At 41.3% G+C, this 23121-nt stretch overlaps 1 protein-coding gene across 1 annotated transcript; it reads right to left on the bottom strand.

Annotated features, from left to right (window-relative positions):
• Positions 1-21870: 21870 nt before the first annotated feature.
• Positions 21871-22954, bottom strand: LOC105248344 (exosome complex component RRP46). The gene is made up of 5 exons (XM_011253094.2): positions 22784-22954; positions 22591-22704; positions 22402-22523; positions 22172-22315; positions 21871-22091 (listed from the first exon to the last, which is right to left on the bottom strand). The coding sequence occupies exons 1-5, from the start codon at positions 22881-22883 to the stop codon at positions 21909-21911; spliced, it is 663 nt and encodes a 220-aa protein (XP_011251396.1). The 5' UTR covers positions 22884-22954; the 3' UTR covers positions 21871-21908.
• Between the last annotated feature and the right edge of the window lie 167 nt (positions 22955-23121).

The raw sequence follows: 23121 nt of genomic DNA, 5'->3' as shown, positions 1-23121 counted from the left end.
ATATAAAGCTTGATCTAACAAGAAACATTTGGGCCACAGTGACAAGTTGTATCAAGCATCACGGCGCCTTCCTAATTTCTGCTCGCATAAAATAATCAGCGATGCTGTCGTACTTTTTCTCCACGGCATCTTCGGGAGGTAAAAGGAGATAGAACGCGGCAGCAGCTGCTTCCAAGACAAAAAGGTCAGCGCGAGAGGTGGCCGGGCAAAGAAGCCGATTAAACTTTCAGGGGTATGTGACAATGGCTAGAGAACGAGGGCGGCAGGTGCCTCGCTCATCTAATATTAACATCGCCGATGGATAGCGCTCGGGAGAGAAGGAGAAAGGACAAGAGAATCGAGCCCCGAGGCCGCGTGGGTGGAGACAATAATCGGTCGGATAACTCGTTTGTCTTCTCGCGCTCGGTTGTTCGTTAGGGGCTGTCTATCGCAAATATCGTGCGAGCACGAACGTGTTTACCGACGTCTTGCAAAGCGAATTGGAATCGTGAGTTTGAATCCGTCGCAGCTAAATGGGAAAGCGGATGACGATGGAGGAGGAATTCGTTATTTATCTTATGTTTCTGGGGGAGAGTGGTTTGATGAAAGAAACTTCAATCATTTCTTTCTGTAAAATATACAATAATTTCTATAAATTTTTTATCGCGACATCATTCAAAGAAAAACTCTCGATAACAGCTGGTTTTAATCGGCCGCATTATCATCTCGATATCTCGTTCATTTAATTTCGAAATGCATAACGCACGAAATTTACTTAGCATAATTAGTCTTCTATGTCTGCAAAGTAATGCGGCATTAAATATGCAAAATTTCTTTAGCCGCCATGTTGGATCTCTCCGACGGATTTTTGAATATTCCAACGGGTGTTTCCGCGCGCGACGTGTATTTCGCACGGAATGTTGTAAGCACGTTTCTTCTCTAATATCGCTCTCTTTCAACGTCTACGGGTGATTGCCTCTAGCGTGAGCGGCAGCCATCGCCCGTGCCCGGGCGAGGCTTGCAATTTTTGTATTTGCCGGAATATTTATAGCGGCAACGGGGATTACCATAAACAACGCGGCGAAGAAACTCAGGGATTACTGTATTTAAAGTGCAAGGGGGAATAATTACCGCGCGACTACTAGCAGAGCTATCGAGGTCGACAGCAGAAAAGGGGCGTGCTGAACGTCATAGAACGATACCCGACAACTCGTTCACCTGGGAGAGAAAGAGAGAAGGAGAAAGCACGAGAAGAAAAGAAATAGAACGGAGAACAAAAAAATGTAAAGCACCCTCACATCCCTTTCGTCGGACGCGCGCTGCAGTATTAGTTATGGAAGTTCGACGCAAGCGAGACATTTCAGTTGGACAGGTTACAATCATCTTTGCTTCCTCTCCGTAGATGGTAGAATAGCAAGTACTTGTAAAAAAAAATTGCGTTTGCACGTGAATTTACACTGGAAAGTAATGTAACTATCGACTATTTATTCTAGTTTATTTTTAGCCTTGCTTTAAGTCGAAGATAAATTTTCTTCCCCCCACCAGACATCAATATAAAAATAAATAAAAATTGGCAAATTGGAACCTCTTTTTATATTAAACTTGAGTTTATAATAAAGTGTCATTTCACGTGCTGCTTGTTGTTGGGAATCATAGACGATCGAGGTTTTTGCGGAATAAGGTGCAAAGATCATCGAATCGCACGGCTAACGAGCGGTAGCCATAAAAAGATATAAATTCGCTTTACGTTCGGGCCTCGCCGAGTCACGTAGCGCTCTTTGCGACTTGATGATGATGATGAACTTCCTGGCCACCACTTTGCCTCGCAAGCTCGCTCGCTCGTAAAGTCGAATTTAATCTGAAAAGAGCAAAAACGGCTCGGCGGCGAGGGCAACGATGTGAAGTTATATCGCAAAAGTCAGTACACCTCGTACACATGAGTGGAACAATACGTGAAAAGATTTATTTTATTTATATTTGATATTTTATGTATAATGTTGGAGATAATAATTTCATGTCGGAATAAATAAATTTCATCTAATCAAGTCTCCTTGCGTTCTTGTTACGCACGTAGAATACACGAGAGCGCTAATGCGAAGGATTTATCATCCTATTTGCCTATACAATGTATAAATTATCGCGACCCAAATTTTGATGCTCTTAAGTCCCGGGAACTAATCCCGGGGACAATGGAATCATTCGCTACCTGAATAAGTAACGACACGTAAATGGTCAAGGGAATGGCATGAAATTTATCGATATTAATACGCTCTTGTATCCTCTATCACGTGTTATCTCTCGCTGTGTTGAATTTGCCTCGTAGTTTATTTCGGGCTCAAATCTCAGAATATTGCAACTTGTATCGATAAACCGTCGCGTGCACATGGTCACTGACAGCCGTTAATATTAATACGTTACAAAGGGAAACTGCCGCGTAATTAACACGTTCCTTAGATTATTCTCGCCGTATCAAGAGAACGTATAGCGTCGAGAATTTTATAGCAACGTTATTTTCATCCCTGTAACTTAACGTCGCTCTTATCGCATCGGCCGTTAAGCCGGCCGCTGGTATTCGCGCGTACCATTGTTATTGCCGTCCATCCACCACCCATCCTCGCCTTTGCTCCGGTCATTAGCGTGATCGACAGTGCCATTATTTCCCTTTGTACGTTCCCTTGCCGCGCGCGCATAATTAGTATTGCGTAAATCTTAGGACGCGCGAGCGTAAATTCTTTTTCTTCATATCCCATTTTGCGTCGCTGACGCACACATTCGTCATTCGGACTTACGAAACACAGATAGAAGCAGATAGCTTACGTAATAAAAGCGTAAAAAAATTCTTTAGATCGCAGATCGATAAGTAGATGGAAGAAATGTAAAAATATTTCGTGATATTTCGAAAAGAAACGCGTGTAAAACGTGCATTTTTTTAGAACCAAACTAAAAAATTTGCAACATGTAAAATGTTTTTGTTGCAGGTCCAATATTTTTGATTAAAAATCACTGTACTGTCGATATGTCGACGATTCGCTATCTCGAGAATAGCTATTCGATGGTTCGCACGTGGCTCTGTGTAGCAATTTGATCATAACGAGATTTAATTAAAAAAGACAACGCTGGCTATTGAACGCGATTACTCACGAACGTTTCATTTTTCTACATCATAAAAACGGCTATGCCATCGGCAGTGACCCAAAATCAGTAATCGATTATATATATATGCATGAAGCTTTGAAAATCAAGTGCGCTGTTGGAATATTCGAGATATTTTTCAATTATATTGAATAAAACGCAATTTACATAGAAAACTATATGAGAGAGAAAGAGAGATAATAAAAATAAATAATAAATATTAATGGACGAGATTGCTACGTCATAATACATTTTAAAAAAGATTATATGTAAGAGGAATTTTTTTCTTTTTTTAATAATAATGTTAAAGGATCAATATTAAAATTATTATAATGAAATAAAGATCCGTAGGATAAAATCAATAAAATTTCATAAAAGGCTTAAAGGAAGGCTTCCTTTAAGCCTTTTATGAAATTTTATCAATATTAAAATTTAAAATAATTGCAATAATTTTTTTTCTTCCTCAGATAAAGAATATAAAATTTACATAAAATATTAGGTACGTATAAGTCCAAAAGCATAGCTGTTTTAATATTAAATGTAATAACTATGTAATAATTTAACATTACAATGTAAAAAAAATTTATCAGGGAAAATATCAATTATTCGACTGTATCCAAAAATATATAAAGAGAAATCATTTATAAGTACAGCATATCCTGATATTTATATATAATGAGTATTATCTGTTTTCAACACTGAGCAGTTATGAAACATCTGTTTTATATATATGTATATATACATATATTTCTTATGACGTAAGTGCTCAGGGTCAAGTGATACGGTACAACAGAGAGGAAGAAAAAAGAAATATATAAAATATACGTCTGCCGTACATGTATTTCGATATCGTCGTACAACCAACCACGACGAATCGTTTCAAAATTAAGAGCGATTTGTGATCGTGAGTTGTGGGTGCGAGTAAGTGCAAGAAGATAAATTATCGTACACACCAGCAAATATAACGCAGAAACAGCAAAATGATCGCAAACGATCGATGAATCACCACGATCGTTTATCGTCGAGCTTATTATACCGCGATTTTTTTATTGACGAACTGTTTCGCGTTGTTGTAAAAATTCTTAAAAATTTGATGTCTAAAAATCCTGCCCGAGAAATGTCGGGTGTTAATCTCGAAACATTCCTGTCCGATTTCGCGTATTTTAATAGCAAAATTATCGTTGTACACTATAATATAGTGGCGTAAAATAATAATCATCATAGAGTCGTGGTATCGATGATGGCGAATTAAAAAGAGCAGAACTGATGAGTTTTAGTCGCGCAATGTCAACAAAACGCAAGAATAATCGCGAGGATAATCGCGCGGCGCCGCGAGGACGGGGGCTTACAATTTCCGCTCGAATGACAGGACTTTCGTACGTCAGGAAGATGTTCTAAAACTATCCAGGACACGCCGGAAGGCTCCTGAAATAAGGTACCGTCGGCGATGCAGCGGGGGCAGACGGGGATAACGGGGAGAGAAAGAGCTCCCGAAGCGTGCCAGCGCGGGTGGCGGCGGCGAGAGCGGGGTGAGACAGGAATGTAATCACAGGATTCCCCCGCGATCCTTCGGGACGTCGGTAGCCATCTTGGATTCTTAGCAAGGTTTCCTCCCGGCTTATATATATCGTTCATTAGGCGTTGACAGTGACAGCAGCGGCGGCTTCTATTTCTGGTCTCGCTCGCCGGCTTCTCCTCACCATCCGCTTACGCTCTCGAAATCGCTTGCCGGACCGAGAACGCGCCATGGAAATGGCCGCCGTCGGCTTGAAATAAGTGTGGCAAGGTGACGGGGTTAAGGTAAGTTTCCTGTTACACGCGGCCGGTATATGAGCTCGGCGTAAACTCGCGTCGTGTTCGCTGCAACAGACGTGCACGACGTTTAAGTGCGGCTCTGCCGCTGCAAGCCGTCTGGAATCGAGCATTTATGCAGCGAAATCAGCTCTTTCTCTCTTTCTCCCTCGTAACAGGTTCGACGCTGCGACATTTTATGTCTTTTCTGCTAAGCTTTCCATATGCGACGTCACAATTCGAGTTGGATACCGTCGACGATTAATTTCCTATGTTGAATGTAAGTACTCCAAAAAGATAGAAGATTCTCTATTTTTTAATTATTGTTTAATACATGCATAATTTGCCATTTGTCACTTGTGTGCTTCATCCCCCAAATACGAATTCGATAAATTTATTAAGAAGATACAAAGATTCTTTCGGTTAATGAAATTCAAACAAGTTCTATTTTCGACAAACAGATTTTTTTCTTACGTTTATCTAGTATAATCAGTGATTCCGATGATTTATACAGTAGAGAGACGAAAGAAAAAATTTACGGAAAAATACACGGATAAGAGAATAAGCGTACAATTAGTACAATTAATCGTTATTCATTATCCATGGTTGATTACCATCCTAGGCAAGATGAATCGACTGGCATTAGCTCTCAGCGTAGACGCGTTTCCAGATATCTCTTAACGAACTACCAGATGGCAAGTATGCGGGGCACGGTCTCTCTCGTTTATATCGTTTTTAATCAATTCCCCGCAAGAATGCGATGCGATGCGAATTAACGTTTTAATAAGCGACACCTTGATAAGATCGTTAATTTCAATAGAGTTCATTTAGAGATGGGAGTTTCGCATGCCCCGTAATATTTTCGTAGCGAGCAATTTTCAACGAATCAACGTTTTTATTAATTAAAACGGCGCGCGACAAATTGTCTCGATTAAAAAGCCGTTCGCCGACGTAACGATCGTGGAAGCGCGCCGCACGAAGAATAATCGCCCGAGCGGTAGCGAGAGATTTGTTTATCAGCTTATCGGTCGTCCGTTTCTCCCGTCGTAACTTATATTGTAAACCAAAACCGGTTCGGAATGGCCGGTCCGGAATGCCCGGCCCGGAATGCCCGCCGGACAATCCGGATGAAGTTGCATTCTCGGGTGCATCGGTGCATAACACGCTGAGTGAGGCTCGATCATCGTTATGTCGGTGCGACGTTGCATAAATATCGAAAGCGCGCGATGGACTGTCCGTACCGGGAAAAGAAGGGTCCCTCCCTTCGTCGGATGGACATACAGAAAATCGAGGCCTCGTATAATTCATGATCGGACGGCACCTGCAATTAAACGCGCCGTACACCGGCTGTCCGCATCATCTTGTCCCGCCGGTGATATTATAATTGAAACGGAATAAATTTAATTACCGCCGACGCGATAGATTAATGTTCCCCCGGGCATCGGTGGCGGATAAATAATGTTAATTATGCGCATGACGTGACATATCGGAAGCCCAATGTCGAGAGCTTTTTTTCGAAATGAGATGTCCTATTCTTCGACGTGGTCTTAATAATCGATCAGGACGGAGCTAGCGATTTCGCGATTATTTTATTCCACGGAAGACTAGCGCCTTCGATTAAGGGCATAAGAGGGTACCGAAAGTAAAGCGCGTCTCTCGCCGAATATTCCGAAAGACGGCGACGACGACGACAGGAGAAAAAAGATGTTCCTCGTAAAGAAGCGCGCAGATATGCATGGGAATTGCATGCAGGGAAGAAAGGTAAAAGTGCGACGGAGAAGAAGGCGAGACGGAAAAGGGGAGCGAGGAGCGAGACGGAAAAGGAGCGAAGAAGGGAAAGAATAGCTCTCGCTCTTCTTCGCCACCCTTCCACGGGAACCGAAACGACCTGCATGCTCGCACGCTAAAACGGTGCGCCCGGTCCCATAACTCGAGGATTTTTGTCGCCGGCTTTAGTCGCAGCTTTACGTGGCAACCTTAAAATTTCCTCGCTTAACGAAGAACCCCGAGGGGATGATCTGTGGCGAGTGCCTGGCGCGGCAACACGGAGCAATTTTATTCCGGCCAGGTATTACGTAGCTATACCGGGGCGATCCCCGTGTTTGGGAGGTACGCAAAAATAGTGGCGGCCTTTATATACACACGCATCGCATATTTCTCGTTTGTGCACAGACGCGGACGGACGTTGCGCCGCGTTTATATCAGCGTGGCATCGCCATGTGAATGCTTGAGCCGCGATAAATTATTAGCGCAATAATTGCGCGTCGTAAAGCGCGCTTCTTTTCCGGCGTTAACGAAGCTACGCGGAGAGCACGGCTCACCGTGTCGTTCGTTATGTCTCCGTACAATTAGCGTACGAACGTGCGAACTCACCTTGCACCGAGGCAAGGATGATCGCGATACCGTCGACGGAATATACAGTCACGACTAATACCGATACGCGGCAGCGGGTGGCTTTTCCAATGCGCTCGCGATCGGTCGCGATGATTCACAGGGAAATTAATTTACACTTTGAATGACGGGAATGGATGGCATCCACCTGCTCATGCATCTCGAATGAGTAAATTATCAATTCCTATCGCGATCATAAACTGTCATAGCCACGGTTGCCTTCTCGCGGCCTAACGAAGCAACGAAAGATTCAACGCGCAGAAACGAGCGCGATATGTTTATGCAGATACGTCGCGTAAACTACGTATGTATTCACAGACACGACGTAAATCGCGATAAGGTATATGCACGATAAAAACTCATGATGCTAATTTGACTAACATAGAGCGATGGTTTCGATCCGAAGGAGAAATACCGTCATGCGAGGTTGAAAAATAGCATTCTACCTTATTCTGCCTCCAAGTATTAAATGAATGAGATCATAATTAATTTTTATTTACATAATCTTGTAGAGGTTGCAATTACTCAATGGCGAAGTATGTTTTTTGTGCTCTTATTTCATGTAAATTAAACATAATAAAAGTTTACTTTTTTATTTTCTGTAATTGTATCATTATATATTATATTATTTTATTATTATTTCTGGAAAAATGTAATTTTAAAGAAGGATTGTATTTTACAAAATATCAATTATAGAGAAACGAAAATGTTATGTCTTAAGTGTACTTGATTTTATTACATATATAAAGAAAACGAACGTTGTAAATCATAAAAATGAGAAATGATATTACACACATTATCTTTATAATTTATAAAGTTGGTTAAACAAATTTATATAAAATTAAATGTATATCTTCCATCCAATTTTGTTTCGATATGAAATAACGTGGCTAATCAGATGCTATTATACACTACATGTGCATCTACCTTATAATGTAATCATAATTACATATGCACACATGTTGAAGCTTATTACGATTATCATCATAAAGTGTGCGAGGAAGCGCAAAATGACAAGATCGCGTGATCCTCATCTTTTTGCGATAATCTTAACACTATATGCGAAAGTCATACGGATTATCAAATAATTGTTCTATACATATATTTCTTAGGCAAACATAAAGATTCTATCTTTTTCTTTTATCGAGCGTTCTCTGAACCGATAATTAGATTCTCGCACTTGTAGAATATTTGATAATGTCGCGACTGTGTACCCATAATTAGATTACCTCAATATCAATATGCAACACACGATCGGGTATATTGATCAAACGTGAGTCACATCGAGGACATGTATTTGGCGGACAGGTGGATGAATGTCTCGAAGCTTCACCGCGCGAATAAAATTAACCCGGATGGCGCGCCTAAGTAGACAGCATTATCCCGAGCGCGGCGATTCATAACCATAACGAGATTAGCCGGGCTCAACCCTTCGCCGCGAGACTTATTGTTTACACTTCCCTCCTTATTCTACGCCTGCAAGACTCCCCCAGCTACCATACTCCCGATAATCTTGCTCGCCACTTTCTCGTTTCCCCGCCGAGTGGAAAGTCCAATTATAATTTATTGAACACTCTTTCCCCCGTAACGCCTTGTATATCGCGCTGAAAAATTAAATCTAAGCTATTACATTATATGAACGTAACGATGAAAAATGGCCTTGCTTTTTTTCACGTTTCCTACGCATTTATTTTCGGTAGACGAAATTATAATCGTGCCTACAAACGCAATCGATGTATGCGCGTACGGGGTACATCGGTACGAGAAACAATCCATGCTTGATTATATCACAAAGCGGCGAGAATCGATTTTCTTTCGATAATTACTGCATACTGTGCGAGCGTAAAAAGGGAGAGAATGAACGGAGAGAAATGGCAGATGCGAAAAAGACTTGCGGCCGCGGTGAGCTAAAGGCGAACCCACGAGGAGGAGAAGAGCCGTTCTCGAGCCTAGCGTTAATTAGTTTCGCCTGAGTTAATGACTTTTTCCCTCCTAATCAGGTAATTCCGTATCTCTTTAAAATAATCTCGCCGCCCGTCCGCTAATGAAATTCTGAACTCGTTACTTACACTCGCGGCACTCCACCCACCTTCCTTTTACCGACCCTTACGTTCCTTCCTTTCCTTCCCTTTCTACGAGGGAACGAGGGGCACCCGAGACGAAAAAGATGCCTAGCATCTGTCCAAAGTTTATGTTTGCCTTCTTTTACAAAAAATGTAATGAATTTTGAAATAAAATATTATTTATATATCTTAAAATTCAATCTATCCGGAAGCTACATAAAAGCTGCATGCTACATACATATAATAAAAGAAATGAAGATATTAGCAATATATTAAAGCATATTTGTCAATAAATTGGATAAATGGAAGAAGGAAGATGTGTAATCTGCCGAGTGTGACGTAACGACGATTATCTGAAATATATTTACAGATGCAAATCCGCAAGTCGCACAAGAAAAGAAAGGTATCTACGTTTGGCGCAGGAACGACAATTTACAATACTAATAAAATAACGCATTGAATTTTAGGGACAGACCGCGCTAGACGCGAGGCTCAAGTTCTCCAACGATGAAGATTCATCGACGAAGACGAGGCCCGAGGAGGCTCGTCGAGACGTCAATGTGAAACATCACCGTGGCACCCCACAAATAGAACCGACGGGATTTCGTTGCCGCGTGCTCGAAATACGCGTGTCACTCGCGTCGACGTTTACAATCCTCCTCTTCCCGGCAGCGACGTCTTTAGTCGCTCTTTTCTCTTCCTAACAACGTTTTTGGCCACGCGCACATAGAATCGTTGCGCTAAAATCATCCATGTCTCAAAAATCTAAGAAAAAAATCAGCCTGCAAGAGGAACAGAACTGTTCGACTTAGGTTTGTCTGCATAAAAATCTGAGTCACGCCCGAACTATGATCTATATTTATATATATCTCGTAAAAAATCAGTCTCAAAAATACCGAGGCGCGTGCAATATTAATTTATCGATTACATGCCAGTTCCTAACGAATGACATCAAGGTGCTTTAGAACATTATTAATTAATTTGTGAAAGAACGAAGGCAAAATAGAAACTCGGGATCCTAAGAAACATCATCGCAGTATAATCTTCGCAGCGCATAATCTTGGGAAGCAAAACAGTTACAGGTATCTTTAATTTCCGAATTAATTATCCTTTCGCAATTAAAGTAGCTTGATTAGTTGGTAATGAGGTGTAAAAAGATACGAGCCAGCGAAACTCTTGGTCCCCGCACAAGAAAGAAAACGAATGAGGTCGCGAAGGGAAGGGAAAGGAAGGACGACCGTCGAAGGAAGAGGAGCGGAATTCAACAACGAATTCCGGAATTCCATGCGGCGTCTTCGGCGGGATAGGAGCACGCCCGTGCATGCACGTACAAACGTACGAAGACGCGTCCCGAATAACCGTTTACCGTTGAGCTTAGGAATGTTACGAACCGCCACGAGCTTGCAAATTGTTCCCACGTTGCGCGTCCTCCTCCCCTTCCCTCCCGCCCCCTCCCAACCCTACTTTCCTGCACAGTCGTTGTCAAGAAATTTCCCAGGGGTTCTCCCCCGTCGCCCACCGGCATACTGAACGGGCACAGATCCGACATTCACGTATTCGCGACGAATTCAGCTTCCGTTCGCTCGCGCGAGCTACGACTCTCGCGAATCAGCGGCTCGCGAGAGATCCCAGGCTCTCGCCGATTACGTTTTGAGAATATCGTTCCACAGTCAATCTCTCAGTCGTCTCGTTAATCATCGTCCGTCATTCGCAATCAACGCTTATCCGTCTATTCTACTATATTTTACATCCTATCAACATCTTTCGTTTGCCAATTTTGTTGAGATTCTTCTCTCTCGAGATCCGAGTTTGTAAAGAAACGTCGATAATTCATACGTATGTGTAATGTATTGTGAAATTCAAACTTTCCGTGTTGCGTAATAAATGCGAGACGACATAAATAACTATAAGCGATTAACGAGTAGTCGATATAATTAATACCGAGCGCGCATCTCGAATGCCAGATGTCTATCTCCGTCCAGCATGAGTGCGCGATATAACGGATTGTCTGGTCACCGAGAAGTTAGTGGTCGCTGTCTAAACGGTTGAAAAGCTTATACAGGCAGTCCGGATTGCCATTCGGCCGTCCATGGCATCAGCTAATCGGGGGGGAAAGGGGTGAGGGGGAGAAGGAATTAGATGAATATCTTACCTGGAAATCGAGACCGGGAGCCCGATACTCTTGACCGCGAGTGGAGGAAGGTCCGCGGGCGAGAGGGAGACGGAAACGGCAAAAGAGAAATGGATGAAGGAGGAGAGGAGTCTTCGCCCCGTAATATAGTGGCCGGGCCGATCGCAATAACTTACTTTGAATAAATGAAACGCCGCCCCGGCGGTTCTGAACGCGAGTCAGGTTTCGCCGTGGAAGCGGCAGTCCTTCAACAGGACAATGCCTAAGCGTTTGCCAAAGTAAACGACGACGACGACGACGACGACAACGATGTCGCGAACGACGACGTCGGATTCTGGCGGTTCTAGCTGTCAACCTCGCTCTAGTCTAATCTTCGGCCCGACATTCTTTTAATCGATAGAACGCGATATGTTTCGATACATCTGATGTTTCTCGCGATAAGATTTTATGATGCTTCGAAGACAAAATTCTCGCATATCATATAAATATTTTTGGCTTCGCTGAAAATTTAAAGAACTAATAATTGTCCCGAGAATCACGCTACCTGTTCAGGTAACATTGTTGCTACGTAACGCGCGCTAAATAAAGTCGAGAACGGAAGCACGGGCTTCGCGTAATCGATTACCGTCTTGCACCGAGCCCTCTGTCGAAACGTAGCGTAATAGCATAGGGGGTTTTGTGCGAACGTGTAGAGGCTGTACCTGCCTGCCAAAGTAGTAACAGACTGCGCGGGTCCTCGCGTTGCCGGAATTTACGAGACAGCCGGGCCATCTTTTACGGGAAGCAACGCGCGCGCGGAGGATTTTCAGCCATTGTATCGGCCGTGAGGTTGCTCTTTGATAAGTCAGTGGCTGACTAACGAAGCCTAAAGGGAGTTCGGCCTTCTATTCAGCCTTTCCACTTGCACTGTCTTTGAAATTCGTCCCACGACCTGTCCGCCGTTTCGGCAACTACGTGCTTTCAAATTGAGCCGATCCAGGGATCATCGACCTTTGCTCTTTGATCCTTTAGTAACTATCGATTTCGCGATTTTAATCATCGCTAATTTCTTCTGTTCTTAATATCGCTTCATATATATATATATATACGGTCGTTTTTAAATAACTAACTAGATGCGAAAGAAAGATTTGTGAAAATCCGAGAGGTGAAAATAATGGAAACAAACATCTTTCTCGTTTATGTCGGATTTAATTCCGATGTCTTCGCGCCAGAAACGTTGAATCGGGAAATTAGACGATGTCGCTATTGTATATATTGTATTGTGCATGATTTTTTCTGCGGGAATTTTCGTCGGATGACGGTTCTCTTCATTTTTCGTTGGCCGCGAGCAACGCGCGAGGAACGTTGCTCGTATCGTTATTAAATCAATCTCGTCGTAAATAATCGTTTCGCTACAAAAGATTAAAGTTCGGATAAAGCGCAAAAAGTAATTGAAGTAGACGCCCCACTAGACGCGCCGCTACATTGAATTTAATCGGTATGCCATTATCTGAATTGCGATTCCGCGGTCCGCATCCGTTTTAATACAGAAATTAAACGAATTCTGCTACACGTTGCAAAAACACATCGTGCGCTAGCCTCTCTCTTTTTTTTTCGCCGGTCGCATGCGAGAGAGAAGTCTCTTTAGCGTTATTAAATTCGCCGTAAATAATGTTTTTTCCTCCTTCCCTCCCCGTAAAAAGGATAAAAGCTCGACAAAGCGGCATAAAGTGATTCGGAGCGGCCGCCTTTCCTGTGTCGCGATACCGATCGCGGGGCGCTCGCGAAAATTGAAACGTCTAATCGAAATTTCAAACGCTCGATCGGGGACGCGACCGCGCGGCTTGCGAGCCCCGCGTTATATAAAGGATCGCCAACGTTTTAATAACACTCGAATATCGCTTTAAATCCTCATCGACCCTCCGGATCGTCTCGGATTTTTGCGCCGACAGGCTCCGCGTAGCCACGAGCAATGCGCGCGCGAGAGACGTTATTCCGATGGTTATTAAATCAGGTCCGTCGTAAATAACGCGTCCCCGTACCCCGCGTCGTTCTCTGTCGCCCATCGCATCGCTTCGTCGTCGTTTCGCGTCCGTCTATCTATCTGCCTCGCTCTTTATCTGTATCAATAATCGTGCAGTAAACCCGCTCTCGTTCGTTTCGTCGCTAATTATTTTAATTGGCCGGCGCACATTCAAAAGAGATACCCAGAAGAAAGGGGTACCCAGAGGCGACTTCGCCGACTACGACTGCTTCGATTACCGATCGTGTCTATACCGTCCTCTCTTTGTCCCTCCCTTCCTCGCTGCCTCCGAGCGTCCATCTCGTTCGTTTTCGCTGCCTTTTGTTAAGTTTTTATTTTTGTCCCCCCGCTCTCGTTAGCATATTGATTGGCGATGACGGGACGCGCGGTGGTGGGCCTCGCTTGAGAAAATTAAAAGGAATCGCGAATTAATATTGCCGATACGTCGCGGACGCACCTCTCATTTAACGTAATCAACGACGATGGAATCGTCGACTTTGTTGTTGCTTTACAAACTGCACGACGTAGGTAGATAGAAATTACGTAGCGATTCGAAGCGCGCATTAAAACCGCTCATATGCATCGAGACAATTTATCTTTCAGAGATGCAGCCGTAGGAAAATATTTAGATGACGGTGACGGCGTCGAGAGTTTGCGTTGAAAGTTGCAAAATGCAATCAGTGAGCATCATAATTACAAACCGACGAGACGGATCATTGTTATTAACGAGTCCAAATAAATAGTTTCGTTGATAATTTTACAGTAGTAAACTCACAGATCAAAAGACAACGTGTTATTTTGTCGAATCTGACCGAGCTGGAATCGCGACTCGCTGAAGGCAATCTAGGAACAACCGTATTTTAGTGCATTATCTTTCTGTATCTCTGCTAGCCTCGAAATATGGAAGAGAGGAGAGAAAACGAATGAAATCGCGCATAAAAGCCTTCGCAATTATCTGTGTTTGGAAATAAAGAGAAAGTACGACGATTTTTCGAGAAAACCAAGCTAATAATTTATGCAATATGTGCGAATTTCATGCAAAAATTTTACGAGATATTTCTATTTTAATTCAGTTCATAGATATTATAATTCTCTTTTAAAAAAGAAAATTAGCAAGAGGACCCACTCTGCGAGGATAGTTAAGATTCTCGTTCCTCGATTAGATGACATTGTGGTCTTAGCGAAACGGAGCGCGCATGATTGATCGACACAAGTGTGTCAGTGCATAGTGTCGGCTCATTACGAACGCGCGTGTCTCTAAACCTCTGACGGCAAGAGGCTCAAATATTTTAGAATGATCTGCGAGCCGACCGCCTCCTGCCTATGCTGGCACGGTAACCCTGCCCGGTATCGCATTCAATCTCTTGGCGCAAACGTCTCAACTGGCGGCGCGCATAAATCTTGGTTCACCACCGATGTGAAGAGACCTGGACGAGGAGAGCAAGAAAAAAAACGACTCACAGTGGACAGAGAAAAGAGCGAAGAGAAACGAAGGGAGCGCCGGGGACAAAGGGGGAAACAATCGGCCGATCACGTGGGTGACGGAAGACGATCGGTCGCGCGAGAGCCGGAGACAGAAGTCTTATCTTATGGGGATAGCCAATACCATGGGAGCGGCGAAACCGATTCGCAAAGCCAGAAACTCCGCCTACGATGAACGTCGAGCTCATTCTTCGTTCTCTTCGTCCTTCTCCTCGTCGTTGTCGTTTCTGTTGCTACCTCGACGGCGGCACGATCGGACAGACCGGATGCCACAACCCGTTGTTGTTCCCGTATCCCTTCATCCTCACCGTTTTGCATCTACGCGTTCCCTTGTGCACCTTCCTTGTTCCGGTGGACGAAAGATCATTCACTCTTTTCCTCTTTCATCCGTGTCAATTAATGTCCCATCGGGTACAACGTTTGCGCTGGCTACCTTCTCCATAACGTTTCTCTCTTCTGCTTGTCTTGCTCTTCCCCTCTTTATCCTCATCTTTCCGTTCCCCGTCTGCCGGGGTGGATTGATCGATGGCTCGAGCTGTCGCGATGAATTGGGCCCCGTTGCCGCCGTATTTTTTGGTAGACTCTGCCCTTCTCCATCCTCCTCAACAGCTCACGCTCGACTCGCAGGTTGCCACAGTCGCTACCGACAGCGACCGCACCATTTCTGATGAGACAGCCTGATGCGTCGTGTAAATAGTCTGAAGATATAAAGAACAAAGTCTTTTCACGATAACGTGTGTCTCAGTCCAATTAGCGGCGTTCTTGACATCCCGTCGCTGGCAATTCGTGTGATTAATCGATCACGCTAAGATTATTTAATAAGATTATTTAATCTGTTTATAGGTTTTTCTCGATACAAGATGTTAAAATACATATTTTTATGCTGCTTGTGAGCTCTTTCGTAGTAGTATCAATTAAACAATTTGCATTTCAAGGTATCATAAACGGATTCTCTACGAATGGAGTCGCGTCAGACATGCGAACGTTACGCCGTCGGTGTGAAAAAAGTTGTCCAAGCTCTTGGAAAGACTAAGAGAGGCAGCTATCAGGTAGTCACCGCCCGCGGCATGGATTCCAGAATGGTACACTTTTGCGGGTAAACCGGGCTAATGAGGCAGTTCGGCTGCGAGCGCCGGTTATATTTTTCTCTGACGCATCGAGCGCTTGTCCACCTGTCCGTCCATCCATCCATTCCGACTCTTCATGGTCGATCGGACGCAAGCATCCAGTAACTGAGCACTGAAGGAGAAAGAGAGAAGGACATCGTGGCGGAACGTAGCGAGGAGGAGATTGACGTGGCACGGTGTCCCGCTTGACAAGAATGTGACAAGAACCAAACTGACTTCGCTCTCTCCTTCTCTTGTCGGTTCCGCTTTGCTCTCATCGACGTAGGCGAAACCACGCTTTGACGCCGAAACCCCGCTCGTTCTTCTTATTATCTTAGCTCCCTTCGCGCGGAAAAAGAAGATCGACGAGCCCCTCGTAGATCGACGAGCACAACACACTATACGCTAGATCATTTATTAGTTTACCCACGGGAGTCGTGATCTCACCCCTTGTGAGTGATTCATGATTATCGAATGAACTCAAAACGAGATTAATATCCTTACTTAGTGCAATCTGCTAATTAATTACGATACCGAGTTGTCGTTTGAAAATCGATCGCAATTCGCGGTGATGTTTATGATTCAGATATTAGGCGCGAGAAAAAGGCTCGGTAGACTCCGAGATGGAGAGGCGGCGAGTGTCGACGAAGAAAAACCGTTGTCCAGGTGTAATGCGTACTGACCACCCGCGGAGTCGCGGCAAGCGGATCGTTTTGCCGGTTTTTCTCGGTTATTAAGAAACCATCAATCTTACTCGGCGATCCGATCGGACAATGTCGCGCCACGGGATACTGCTCGTGTTCGGCGCGATCGTTCGTTGCCCTTTCTTTCGTTACGATCATCCTCAGCTTTTCCACTTATCGACATCTCCGACCAATTACATACTCGTTCCCGTGAGTGTAATTTATTAGAATGATATCATCCAATCGCGCTACCTTATTTGCTTTCTCGTCGCATTTATACGCTCTATTCTAACGTTATGCTCGTTCTGTTTTTCTTCTCGATCATTTTTACGATGAGCGAGGAAGTCGGAAAAGAAGATAAGATGCTGATGTAACATTTATTTTTTATTTAAATTTTATATATGAATATGTAACGAGTAAGTCAATTATTCTCCCCTAAAAGAAAGTAACAAAGAACTTAGCCACTAAAATATGTGATGGGGATCTATCATTCTTAAGGCGGAGATATATATCTAAAACCTATGTAAAATCCTCGTCATAAAATAATCTCTGAAGCATTCATTGATGGACGTGCAATCTTTATCAAACACAAGACTGTCGATTCAAATGTTTTATCTTATTGAATAAGAACGCGAAATCCAGACACATTTAAATGTTTTTTTAAATATTTCATAAATGGCCACCTTACAATACATTTATTAAAAAATCGAGACTGGTAACAGCCGCTGTTAACAAGCTAATTTAAATATATTGCACGACAAGAAAATCTCTTATTATCTCTTTAATCATTTCGCGGCAATAATAATTCGTTAGTAAAAGTATGTTTGTATTACATATCCAAAAAAGCGCGTCGATATGTTAGCATGGAGTACATTGATAAATTCAGCGAACGAGACGAGTGATGAGAATTCGTCATTCTCGACGAGGAGCCTGCACCTGGGCCCCTGACCGGCAGAGAGATGAGGTCCCCGATCCCTCCGGTGTCAGTTCCTCGACGTACAAATCCTGTCCTACACACAGCGGCTGTCACTTTCAGTCATGTCACGCGTCAAGCGACTTTCGCCTTCGACTTGGCGCCGCACTCCTCTGCTTTCTCATTGCTTTTTAGCATTGCCGGCCATACCTATATGATATTTTAGCTTTGACACTACGCGGGTTCTTTGGTATCTTTATTAAATCTCGTATATTCATGAATAAATTCCCGGTTTTATACGACTTTTATATGAAATTATCATATTAAACTGATAAAAATATTTAAAATAAAATTATTCCCCCTTCTTTACAATAAATTATCCGAAAGTAGAAAAATATAGGAAATAATTACACGTTGCTTTGGATTAATTAATTCATTAAAAATTCGACACGGTATTTTTCTTTAGTTTTATTATGAATATTTCACGGTCGCGGTTGAAAATTAAGAAGAGATAGGAATCAGAATCAAGGTATTGACACGAGCTGACCAGCACTTTGGCATCCATTGAGACATCGCTGTTCTTAATTGCGAGCCATGAACCGCGATCTCCTTCATCGCGCGCGGACGACCGGAGACGTTCGGGGCAAGACGATCGTAAATCGTCCCGGGCCAATGGGATGTGGTGAAGGTAGCATCCGGGGCCTTACGATCGGCGGCATTGGGCAAAGCGTCCGGTCTGCACCGGCACATCCAATCCCTCGCGTTATACCCTCGAAGCGATTATCTTCGCGGCCTTAACTCGATCGCTCATGCTAATTTCATAACAACTACCCTCGCACCAATGGGCGAGCATCGGCTCAAGAGACGAGTCAAGGCGATGAGCGGACCCATAGATGGAAAGAGAGAGACCAAAAGGGCCCGGACAGGTCCACCTCTCCGAGCGAAGGCAGCGAAAGGCGCCTGTTTCGCTCCGAAACGCGTATTCGGATCTTATAGGTTCGAATTGTAAAATGGAGAGCTTTATCCGAACGTTCTTAACTCAGGAATATGAGAGTTAAGCGCGGGGAGGATTGTCGAAAATCTTTTATATAAAGGATTTATATAAAGGAAGAGCGGGAGCCGCCAGATCGTCGCCATGTCATCGCGGTTGGAAGTCGTGATCGCTTAAAATTAATTCGCGTACCGGGGATTTATCGGCCAGCGTATGGCGTCACGCGAACTTAAATCAGGCGAAATACAACATGTGAAGAGAAGATACTGATATTGAAAATAAAAATAAATCTCGACAGCAAATTTATTTCAGAAAGTTGATAGTGTCAGATAAAAAAAATTCTTCCGAAAATTCGATTTGAACGATTTTATATATAAGAATATCTCCTCTTCATTAAAATCTGTTTATCTAACAAAGAAAAATATTAAAATCAATATAATAATTAAATCAATATAAAAAAATCAATATAATATTGATGATTTTGCTTTTTCTCGTGACTAGAAAATCTTTTACAAATTTAATGAAAATAGTGTAAGGCAATATATTGCTAGCTTTAGAGATAGATAAAATATAGAGTATTAATAAATAGTTGATATGATAAATAATAAATAGTTGGTATGATGATAAATAATTTTCATTACGATATTCATCGTATTTGCTCATAGTATTTGTATCGTACAATTAATTTTAAATTCTCACTATTGTATTATTTTTTTTTATTTGCAATCTCTAGTCGTGATTAGATAGACTTTTATTTATTATGCAATTTTATCTTTCATGTTTTATTTACTGACTAAATCTGCTGAAATCTATGAAATTTCTTGTTTAATTTTGTAACAAGTTATGTACAACTATTAATAAGTGACATCGCGTTTTGTCATTTTCATTCGATGAGCTATCTATATAATCTATTGACAAGTAGCTTCAGGACGACGTCATATAATGTATAATTAGTACAACGTGCACATAAATACAGCCAGCTTCCGCATATATATATATATATATATATATATATATATATATATATATATATATATATGTCGAGGCCGGTGAGCGCGGGTCAAAATTATTACCGATGTAAGGTCCCGTGAGAGGACAGGAGGAGGCGATGAGGCACAATAATATTTCGCGTTCCGCAATTTTTTGCTCGTCCGAGGAGGTACCCTTTCTCCGAGTTCATCGCCGAGTCGCCGCGGTTCGCCGGTGGCTCTCCCGGCTCAGCCGTGGGTATTAATTTCACGAGGGAAAGAGAGAAACGAAGGGAGAGATATGGGGTGGAGGAGGATGAAGCTGCTGGACGCGAGGGATGAGAGAGATGGAAGGGAAAGGGGGCAGGCGCGGCAGAACAAAACGACGTGGAAGACCATCTATGAGATGAGAAAATAATAATAAAGTGGAAATGAGCGAGCCGGTCCATAAATTGCTCCGCTCCTTGTTAATGGTCTGGAGGCCCGGGGCGACCTCAGCTAAACGTGGCCCGGTCTGACCCGGCTTGGACTCTCTCTTTCTCTCTCAACGCGGCCTTTCTTAGTCTCTTCGTCTCTCTTTTAGTTCTTGGGCCCGGCCAGAGAGAGGATCTGGTCCGACCCGTTCGAGGTGCTCTTGGAAGGCTCATTTCTGTATTTAATGGACGTCCCGAGATGCTCCCTACCCCCTTCCCCCATCCCACTAAATCTCTGAGCTCCCGAGAGCCAGAAAGAAGGTACTAAAAGGATCCAGAGGACACAAAGGATACACGTCGATGGTAGGTACTACCTGTGATTGGCGACCGGGCGTGGCTCTACCGACAGATATCCGCTCCTTTTTAAATGCGCCAAAGCCGAATGCATTTGAATGCAAGTTGCATTTTTAATACATTCACTTCCAAGATTGTTAGCGTTTTAATAGTAAAGTACAAATAATAAGCGGGCAAAATGGAATGTCGGAACATAAGACCATTTGCATAAATGAATATTTTTCAGCTTATATTACGCAAAACGAAACAGATTTTTTTGACTATTTTTATATATCACCCTATATATATATAGTAACTACATCAAATTCATTGCTCCTTTATTTTTTTTGTAGTTAAATATTATATTAATGATATATCTATATATCTATATATACATATATATATATATATATATATATATATATATATATATGATTATAAGAAAAAGGCTGTTGAAAAAAGATTGTTGAAACATAATGATATAATAATATGATTTCTCTTAAAGAAACAAAAATAATTAAACTAAAATCGAAAGGAAAAATAATTAATTTACTACAGCCTATTAATCAAATTTGAAATCTATATCAATTAAATACTATTTACTTTTACTTTATGTATATATAGATATATAATATTTTTTGTGTACATATATTTAATGTTTCTTATCTTACTTAAATTTTTATCTGATGTTAATATAATTCAACAATAATTTATATGGTAAATTTAATTATGTTATAGTTAATTGTATTAATATATACATGATAAGAAAATATATTTTATTCTAAAATATTTCTTGTTTAAAATGTTTGTTTTATATACATATATATATTGTGTATAACTCTCTCTCTCTAATACAATTAATTATATAAATTTATTTTAGAAACTACGATTTTGCTAACAAAACTACAGTTCTGCATTAACTTTAATACAAAAATCTATTTTATAAGCATATTATTAGTCCAAAAAATTTATTTCATGAATATATTTTTTAATAAAATGTCGGAGTATCTAAAATGCTTTGCATAAATTACTTATTATCTTGATGAAACATATTTATTAATTTTTGGGATTTTAATTTAAAAGATATAAAGAAAAACTGCTGAGAGGGCAGCAGAAATCAAGAGGTGTGCTGCATCCTCTGTTGGCAACAAGCAGAGACTAAAGTGCAAATGTGTACTTTCTTCTCCAATAATAAATAATAATATAAGTATGATAAAAAACATTAAAAAACTTTATAATTAAATATAACATAAAAAAATATATCAGGAGAAAGAAAATTTAAATAAAAGATGTATAATATCATCTTATTTATCGTTGGTAAAAAAATACATTTCTTCAACTTTCCAATCATATATTGATTTTGCAGATGCCATTCTGCAACTCATACTCTATCGCAATATTAATGAATAATACTGAGTAGAACATAATCATTTCCATATTAATATTATCTTTTTTTAAAAATATAAAAGGTAAAGGTAAAGAAAAGGAAAAAATAAAAAAAAGGATGTTTATGATGGGAATAAGATGGTATTATACTGTATTTGCATATTTTTTTGTAATTTCCCTATAAAAATCGAATATAAATTGACTAACTTGTTTACATTTATCCACAGAAGCTAAGAACTCGCTTTGAGAGAATCGACCGACACTATGGCAGCATACGATGTCTTTGTTGATACTGTCAAATGCATATGTAAATTCTGCCTTTGCATTCTGTAAACAAATAACTCTTATGAAAAATGATTATTATTGAAAAGATAGCTCATTACTCTAATTATCATTATTATAGATACCTTTAATTGTGTATTATCAGGATCCATAATTATTTTTCCTGTTTCTTTTTCTATCATGCAACTTACAGCTGCAATGGTGAATTTCATAGATAGTCCTGAATTAATTAATGCCAGACATGATGCATTAATAGCACAAGCCAATAACTAAAATTAAATTTTTCTTTTTATTTACACATTACTTTGACTAGAAAGATTTGTCATTAATATAATGACATAAAACAAGATCTTACCCCACCAGAATCTTGCACCTCTTGCAAATTAATGCATATCATGGTATTAGGATGCAACGAAACCAGTATTGCAGATTCACAACTCTCTCTTATATATGTTTCAATTAATCTGTCATCTACCTCTGAAATAAGTGATAAACAATACTGAAACAGTAATTCATAGAGAGTTCAATTACCATATCAACTTACTGGCTGGGCCTGTGAGAGGTGTATACGTAACTTCTATGGAAAGTTTGTCATATGCCATTTTTTGGCTCTTTACTTCCATGGGGCCATTTATACCTGCGACAATAGTGGTATCGCCTGTGCGCGGGAGAATAATAATTAGAATATTTTACTAACAAGATTGTTGCCATAGCAATGATTGCGGTTTATTACATACCTTGCATAAACATTGTCGAACCATCAGACCTCGACAGCAAATTAATCTCGCAATTCATCGGCCTCAATACACAATCAATTTCAGTATCTTCTTCAACCATTTTATCCAAATTATACAGATTTTCTTAGCAACAAAATTGGCGGGACAACAACATGCACGAGGTTAGAGAGAAACTGGACACAATCACGTGATCAATCGCATGAATTGTGAACTATCGATAAAGAAAATAGCTCACTTGGTAATAGCACGACACTAGGTAATTTCGTAAAATAAACAAATATTCTATTAAGAAATAACTTGTCAAATATACCATAGAATAAACGACTGTATTTCTCTTT

The sequence above is a fragment of the Camponotus floridanus genome, unplaced genomic scaffold (genome assembly GCF_003227725.1).
Source record: "Camponotus floridanus strain SB8 unplaced genomic scaffold, Cflo_v7.5 scaffold6, whole genome shotgun sequence".
In the NCBI taxonomy this organism is placed as follows: domain Eukaryota; kingdom Metazoa; phylum Arthropoda; class Insecta; order Hymenoptera; family Formicidae; genus Camponotus; species Camponotus floridanus.
The sequence above is the reverse complement of the archived record's forward strand: the minus strand, read 5'-3'. Positions and strand labels throughout refer to the sequence as shown.

Excerpts from the sequence above, each read along its gene's own strand:
- LOC105248344 (XM_011253094.2), bottom strand. The coding sequence starts at position 22,883 with ATGGTTGAAGAAGATACTGAAATTGATTGTGTATTGAGGCCGATGAAT. Across the intron at positions 22,524-22,590 it reads ACCTCTCACAGGCCCAGCCA|AGGTAGATGACAGATTAATT; the intron begins GTAAGTTGATAT and ends CACTTATTTCAG. Across the intron at positions 22,316-22,401 it reads AGGTGCAAGATTCTGGTGGG|TTATTGGCTTGTGCTATTAA; the intron begins GTAAGATCTTGT and ends ATTTAATTTTAG.